Here is an 8,297-nt window from a genome sequence, read left to right as displayed (position 1 = left end):
CTGCTTTGATGTGTGACCTTCAGTGATCTGGGGACATTTTCCTGCCTTTCCCCACTGTGAAACCAATACTCTCCCTACCTCTGTAGGTACAGTAATGAACTGCTTGAAAAAGTGTTTTGGGACACTTGGCAGTGAGAATTCTCATCTAGCGGACGAAGCATTTGTCATGCCCCATCTAAGGGCAACACATGGTATTTGAGGAAGTTGGTTAACAGTTTTTCCCTACCACCTCTCAGACGGAGTGAATATGATGTCCCTTTTTTTTGCTCATGTTGTCACACCCCCCGATGCACTCGGCCCTGCTATGTCTACTGGGTCACCCCCTCTTCCCCGTTACAGATATTCAGTGTACTTTGAAATGGTTGAAGCTGACCTATTGGTCCACAGCTCTGGCTTCTGTGCTGGGTGAGATGTTGGGATATTGTGAGGAGGGCACAGTGCTCATATCCCCTTCCCACAAGTGCACGCTGGGAAGATCTGGGATTTGTAAGGTTAGGTGGGACAAGTGGCTGGTGTGACAGTCCCTCCTATTTGTGTGTTGTAGATGGAGCTGCTGAAGGGATTGCCATGGGGCCGTGCTTTGTTGGCTGTCATCCTGAACCTGCTGGCTCTCAGCCTCTCCACCACTGCCTTGCTCGGCAGCTACTGGTGCACCGGGACCCAGAAAGTGCCCAAGCCTTTGTGTGGGAAGACCAAAGCCACCAACTGCATCGGTGTCCCCATGCCACCTGATGGAAGTGCTGGCAATATTTCAACCCCAGAAGAGGTGCACTACAGCTGGGAGACTGGGGATGACCGCTTTGCCTTCAGATACTTCCACACGGGGATGTGGCTTTCCTGTGAAGAGAGCATGGAAGGGCCAGGTAGCGTCTTGCCCAGGCAGCCACAACTTCTTCCCTTGTATTTACTCCACAGGAGTTTGGAAATGAAAGGCGGGAAGCTGACAACACTTGGGAGAAAAGCCTTCTTCATTTTCCTAGATGGCATTGGCCCTGTGCACTGCTGTGGTCATTATATTTCTGTCCTTTATTGAGATGTTTACAGAGGGGGTCAAGGGAGAATGGTTGTCTCTGGCGTGCCCCTCAGTCTGGAATAGGGGCTGTGAAGTGCAAGTGGTGGTGACAGTGACTTTGTAATGGCATTGTTCATCCTGGTGTGAACTGGAGTGAGCCTCCATTCCCTTTCCCCATATCTCCATTCCTACACAAAGCTTCATGCTCTCCAGGGCACATTTGCGCATGTCCCCTCAGAAATCTAAGCAGGGACATTTTATGCAGGGTTGTCAATTTGTAGTTATCACTGTGAGGACTGCAGTAGTTGGTTCTCCTTAAATCACCAAACTGAGAGGTTTTGTGAATTGAAGAGGGACTGGGCTTTTCTTAAAAAAAAAAAAAAATAATAAAATAAATAGAGAAAGAGAAGTACTGCTTTATAGATACGGAGAAAACCAGGAGGACCTGAACCCAGAGGAACTAAAGCTAGGAGTCAAGTTGACCTGAAGATTAGAACTGCAGTATTATAATTTTTTAGTTGGGTTTGTGATATTGTTATGGGTTTCATTTGTGATTTTTGACCATGAGAGACTGGCACTGTAAACCTTGGAGTGCCAGGAGCTGGTTGTACAACCTGTCCTAGACCCCTTTAGTGCCTCCCTTCACCCTTGACTTGCTCCTGCCTAGCCCTGCTGAAATCCTTCTCCCAAAACCTGTGCCACCCTAGCACAGGTGGATGCTCTGCAGTGCATAGATGCTCTTTACAGCCTGGCACACTCATCAAGGATGAGAACTGACCCCAAAAGTGGCCAACAGGGAGTTTTGTATCAAAAGATACAGTGATGAAAGTAGCCCTCATCAGGCCCATTCCCCTGAGCCCACCACCCTCCCTTCAGCTCTCCCCAAGCACAAACACCTCACCTTTGACTAAGTTCTAGTATAGCATTTCTCATTTTCTTATCTGTTGCTGTCAGAGTTTGAAAATAAGGAACTGGTGAATAAAAGCAGACAGAATGGGGGTGGGAGCAGGAGGGAATGTGCTTGAAACTCTCATGTCCTAATGAGAGGAACGCTTCGTTATGAGCATTTCCAGACATGCTGCTGGAGGAGACGTGTTTATTTGGGACTAGTTTGGGTTGGGGTGTGTTTCCATGGTGCTTGTGGGAATGGGGCTACATCCCTTGACAGCTTTCTCTGAAAGACTTGTCTGGCCACTGGGCAGTCCTGAAATAACCCCGATGCCTGAAGGAATGCAGAGAGCGCATTACATCTGGATTGCAGCAGAGCACATGGTAGAGCGCATAGTCAATCTCAGTCCCCTGCTTCCTGTAAATCGAGTACAACCCACCCACTGCTGTGGGTCTTTGAAGCAAGTGCATAGACAACAACAACCGAAAAAAAAAAAAAGGGGCTACTATGAGCAAAAGGACTTTGAATTGAGCTGGAGAAAGGATTTCATTATTCAGACTAATCTTGGGATCAGTTTAGATGAGCCATTACGGAATAACCTCATTAAAGTTCTAGGTGAAGTAGCAAACTGCAAGTTAATGAGGACTGCAGATGGCACTAAACTGGGTAGCGTCCTTAGAGCTGTGGATGACAGAAGTAATACAGGAGATTGGGAGAGATTAGAACTGGGGATAAAAATTAAGAAAATGAGATTCTTACATGAAAAGCGGCAGGCTGATACTTCTGGGAGAAAATACTGTGCCAAATAGAGGAGAGAACCCTCAAATGCAGTGATGCAGTATGCAGCAAGAGAGACTTACAGATAATAATGATGGGCCCTCAGCTGAGACAATAGTTTGCATCTGTCCAACATAAAAAGCCAAAGCAAATATGAACACCATTTGTCCAAATAGCATGCCTAAAATGTGAGGACAGAAAACCGTATTTCTGTGTGATTCTCTGCCACAGAAGAGGGACTCACATCTCTGTCATGCAGCATTTCACTTGGGAAGATATTTTTTTTTTGCTTTCTTCTTTGGGAAGCAGTGCTAGAGCTGCTCTGCTGGGACTGGAACGAGTGGGAATTCACATCCTCAGCAGAAGTGGTGGGTCTACAGTCTGTTATAAGCTACACCCTTAATAGGTCTGACCAACCTATGTGTGTGAATGAGTAGCAACAGATTCTTATATTCAGCAGAGGCTTACAAATTGCTGAAGTTTTTTTTTCTGGAAAGGCCACTTCTAGTTTTCCAGGCAGATGCTGCCTTCCCCTAGTGAAGGTCTGGAAATATGGTCAGAAAGAGAGCAGAGGTGAGAAGATATGATGGGTAGACTCACGAATGGCTGGAGCTATGCAGTGAAAAGAGAGTGAGAGGAAGAGATTTTCTTTTCCCTTATGTACCCTGCATTGTTTTATAAACGAATACCTTTGGTTTTGTGTTTCAGAAGAGAAATGCCGTAGCTTTATTGAACTTTCACCACCAGCAGAGAGAGGTAAGAGCAAACCCCCATACCTCACTGTAGCTGCCCAGTGCACCTCCTTGGGATGGGGGACCTGCAATATTTCACCTGTGTGAGGACAGCAGGGTGGGTCCCCAAAGAGCCAGGCATGAAATCCCGGCTTCATGGTTGCTAAAAGAGCAAAGATTTCCTCCCAGATGTTTGCCTAAACCACTGCCATCTCTGAGGTCAGTGCTGGAAACCTCAGACCCCCTCCCATATGAAGTAGGATTCATCTAATCTAATAAGTTGCCCAGTTTGAGCTTGTCCTCTTGCTGTAGTCAGCGAGAACGGGATGGATGCCACCTGAGAGCATTCCCTCCCGCATATGCTACATGTTGACTCAGTGCGTCAGTTTTGGGGTATAATGTGATGACTCTGGAAGCTGAACCTCCTTTTACTTTGTGGTAAGTGATCAGGACATCCGAAAGTTACACTTTCAGGGTGAAGTCCTTGCCTCATCAAATAGAAAACTTCTTTTGAGTTGGAGAACTCACCCCTCTTGTCATTGTCACATGTTTCAAATTATCCTGGGGATAACTTCAGTATACCTGGATATACATGTACATATGCAATGGAGATTTTATTGAGTAAAAGCTTTTCAATTGTTGTGGGCTTCCCTGAGGTGGAGGCTGGAGGCAAGACATTTGAGAGGATGTTCTTATGTGAAGGGTAGGGCCTGGGGTGCAGAGCCCATGTCAGCATTAAAGCCATGAGAGCAAGGATTGGAACAAAAGCTGGGGAATCGCAACATGCAGCAGGGAGATGAGTACTTTCGGGGATCTCAACTTCTTTTTCTGCCTTGTTTGTCCTATTTTCAAAACACTGGCAAAGACTGCTGACCTGCTTTTGTAAAGCGATGAGCATTCCTAGGTGAGGGGCCCGGCGCAAGAGGCGTACAGTGGCATCGCGGTGCAGATTAACCTGTGTCGCTCTTGGCACAACAGCAGGGTAGAAAAACCTCCCCTGCTTATTCTTTTGGGAAGCAGTATTCACACAATTCAAATAATGCAGGCGTTACAAGATCCTTTCGAAGTCATGCAGATCTCCACTTTGTCATATAATGAATACCTTCACTGCATTTACGGAATAACTCTTGAATCTACCACAAAACGCTCACTTCACAGAGAGCAGCAATGCATTTTTCTGCTTTCTCACCTTCTTGTGCTTCATTCCCTGCCCAGGCCTCGGGCTCTGTTGCTTCCAATGTCTTCCTTATAGGCTGCTTTCCCAGGAAAGGAGGTTTATGCAACCAGATTATGTGTAAATCTTTCTGTCTGTCCCGCCGCACTCTCCTCCTACTGCTCCTTTCCTAATTACAGCCCAACATTGATAGAAAGGCCGCGTTCCGTAAGATGTTGAGCTTCTACAAATTAATTGGAAGGTCGCTGTGAGCTTAATCGTGACACTCACAGAGACACTGTGGTCTTAACAGCTCTATCACCCGCTTTCACCCCTTCCTGCGTATAGCATCATCTTAAGGTGACCTCGGCCTCCAGTGCAGCTGCCGTTATGAGGTTGGGCCAGCACTGGAGCAGGTGGCGTGACTGCTGATTGCAGGCTGGGCTGGCTGAGCTGGGTGTGTGCGGAGCAGCCCCACATGACACAGGCAGCACGACAAGACCAGATTACACAGCGTGCGCGGTGAGCCTGGACTCACAGGGAAAGTGATGCAGAGACCTCTGTGCACGTGTGGTGCATGCAGCCTCCAGGATACTTCCAACAGTCTGACCTCTAATGAAATAGTCTCCCTGATGGTGCTGCAGCTGGCAGACCAGCTCCTTTAAGCAGGGAATGCAGCTCATCAGTTCCTGCTAAAGAACTGGGTGACTATGGCACTAATGACGTTGAGAAGTCAAGTCAGTGCCACGTTAATGAGGGTTTTCTTCACACTCCTTTTCCCCAGTTGAATGTCTCCTCTATGGCCATTAATAGTTGCTAACGGTAGTGTTCACGGTGCTGCTTCATTTGGCAGATTAATATTTCTTCCTCAGTGAATCCTGTGCCCTTCCACAGCCCAGCATTACAGAGTGCCTTTTCTCATCCTCCTCTGAGTCCTGCTGCACTGTGAGCTCAGCTAAGGACTGTGATATCACTTAAATCCCGCTAATAATCCCAGCGTGAAAGTACCTGTACTCTGTTCAAGCAGCAGGGAGAGTGGTGAGTGGTGTTGTAGTAGCTGGATATCCACCCCAAGGAACGCAGGCCTGCAAGGGGCCGCTTGAATTCCAGAGGCCGGGTCCTAGCCGCTGCCATAGATGAACCACACAGTTCTTTTCTTAACCAGTTGAGTCCCAGGTTAAAAGTAATTTTCTTCCATTGTTGTGACTAGAAACCTACTCTTAACATCACTACGCTAATAGGTAAGAACCTTCTAACATCCAGCTCAGATGTGCTCATGGCCAACCTATGACCACTAGGTCTTGTGTTGATACCCAACAGCTTTCCCTCTGCCTTTTCCCCCATGTCTTCTTCTTTGTTGTTTACAAATAATGATGGCTTGTTTACAGACAGCTCTTTTAGTTCCTCTCAGCTTTTGCAGTGCCGGACCATCCAAGCCATCTTCTGAGACAGACTCTCTGTCCCCTTCAGCATCCTTTGAGCCCTTACTCACAGGCTGGGGGATTTTGCTTCTGGGTGTTTGTTGTTTTCCTTCTTTCCAAAGGACATCCTTTCAGGATTGGGTTGGGTAGAGGGAGTACTCTCCCTTGAACAAGCCACCCTATATTTATGTGAGGAGTCTCTGGTTCCTGGCAGGAATCCTGTGGCTGTCGCTGGGATCAGAGATGCTGTACATCAGCTTGCTGCTCATCAGCTTCATCCTCATGATGGTGGAAATTCTGCATACGGGCAATCCTGTCTGCGGGTTGAAGCTCAACGCCTTTGCTGCTGTCTCCTCGGTGTTGTCAGGTAAGTGTATTACTGCAGGCTTGGAGTCACAGCAGCAGGAGAGCTTCCTCTCCTGCACAAGGCTGAAGTATGCTGCTCTGGCTCCTGCTGTAACTCCTTTTCTTTTTTGCCTTTTGTGTCCAGGTCTCCTTGGGATGGTGGCACACATGATGTACACTCAAGTCTTCCAGGCAACGGTTAGTCTGGGACCAGAGGACTGGAGACCACACTCATGGGACTATGGCTGGGCATACTAGTACGTGAGCTCTGAAGCCATCTTCACCTCCCCAGCCTTTTGGGCTTCAGCCATGCTACACTCTGCCAAAACCCACCTCCTCCCTCCTTGACCTTCTGTGTTTCCCAAGACAGGTGTACTACAGTTCTTCCACTGCTAATCTCCTGTCTTTGCCTCATCCCCTGTTTTAACAAAGAGTTGTTGACTTACTTAAACGAGTAGCTACCAAGAACTGGCAAAATAAGGGGGTCACACCTAAACAAGTACCTTCAACCCTGCTGACTCACCAGGTCTGCCCGGGTGCTGGTTTGCCCTGTTTGGTCTCAGCTCTTCCCTGTGCGCAGAGGCCAGTGTCACACCTGGGATGATGCTCTAAACATGCCTTGTTTTTCTGCAGTTTAAGTAAGTTGCACTCTGGTTTGGCATCTTCATTAACTGATGTCCAAATGGCCTATTGCTACACCACCAAGCCTAGACAGATATTTAAAGATGTGGATGCTGTAGCCAGGAAGAGCAGCTGCAAAAAGCAGGTGGCTCAGGGTTCCTTTCTCTAAAGGCTAAAGAAGCCAACGGCAGCTGATAAGCCATAACTAACTTGAAAAACAGCTGGATGAGCCTTGCCAGCGCCCATGGAAAGTGCAGGCTCAATTTGCAATGCTATACTGAAGATGACGACATTGATTTTTAAGACTTAAACACTCCAGTGCCATGTGCCAGCTGTGGACATCAAATGTCAGCACGGCCATCTGGTTATGCCCATTGACATGCCTCATATCCAAGAACACACTGAGCAGCCCTGCGATACAGAACTTGCTTCCAAACCGTGCTGTCCTGCTCTGACCCGTTGTAGACTTTCCTGCTGCCCTTTTTATTTTCCCAATATCCCTCCCTTACCCCACCACTCTAAGAAGGATCTTGTGGTGGGCTAACCCCTAAGAACTGTAATGTTATAAGCCTGACACTTCTAGTCTTTCTAGTCCATGTCCATGCCCAGCAGTTTCTGCCTGGTGAATCAGGGTGCCCCACAGCGCATGCAGTTCGATTTCTTACCCTACTCAGCTTCTCACAGCATGTGCTATTCTTGTGTCTCTCCTGTAGTATGGCCTGGGCCTCCTTCACCTGCTGCATGGCCTCTGCTGTCACCACTCTCAACACCTACACCAAGACGGTGCTGGAGTTTAAAAGGAACCACATCAAGGGCTATGATGGGAGCTTCAAGGATCAACCTCAGCATCACCAGTGCTTCATACAGCAGCAAATAAGCAGCTACTACGAGCCCCAAGACAAACCCCTCCATTCAGTCTCTGAGGGAGTCGACTTCTACTCTGAGCTGCAGCAGAAAGTGCTACAGCGGGAACCAGAGTTGGAACTGGATGAGGTCTTGGGACAGACGATCGGGGAGGATCGCTGTTAGGGATGAGGGGGTTTGGGAAGCACGAGAGCTCTGAACCAAACATTAGCACCACTGTCAGCAAGTTCTTGGGGAGCTCTTCCTTCCTCTACCGTTTAGGGAGTGAGAAGAGAAGGTGGGCAGTGGGCCAGGGCAACAGCAGTGCCTACAGTGGCAGGATGGGTCCTCCCTGATCACAGTTTGAAGGGTGTTCTCAGCGGGGAAGGTTAAAAATGGAGGGACATGTTGGTGTCAGCTGTCTCCAAGCCGTTTCAGGCAGAGTTGAGGCAGTTGTCCTCATCCGAGCAATATTGCACTAGGGAATAGATAGCCAGCGCCATCC

The 8,297-nt window shown here is 48.1% G+C and overlaps 1 protein-coding gene across 1 annotated transcript; it reads left to right on the top strand.

The window, feature by feature from the left end:
• Positions 1 to 544: 544 nt before the first annotated feature.
• GSG1 (germ cell associated 1) lies at positions 545 to 8,101 on the top strand (the record flags this gene model as incomplete). The annotated part of the gene is made up of 5 exons (XM_082498239.1): positions 545 to 863; positions 3,387 to 3,434; positions 6,198 to 6,350; positions 6,474 to 6,585; positions 7,663 to 8,101. The coding sequence occupies 5 exons, from the start codon at positions 545 to 547 to the stop codon at positions 7,976 to 7,978; spliced, it is 948 nt and encodes a 315-aa protein (XP_082354365.1). The 3' UTR covers positions 7,979 to 8,101.
• Positions 8,102 to 8,297: the final 196 nt, after the last annotated feature.

This window comes from Vanellus vanellus, assembly GCF_965231255.1.
Source record: "Vanellus vanellus genome assembly, chromosome: 1".
Classification (NCBI taxonomy): domain Eukaryota; kingdom Metazoa; phylum Chordata; class Aves; order Charadriiformes; family Charadriidae; genus Vanellus; species Vanellus vanellus.
This window is presented reverse-complemented; position numbering and strand designations above follow the sequence as displayed.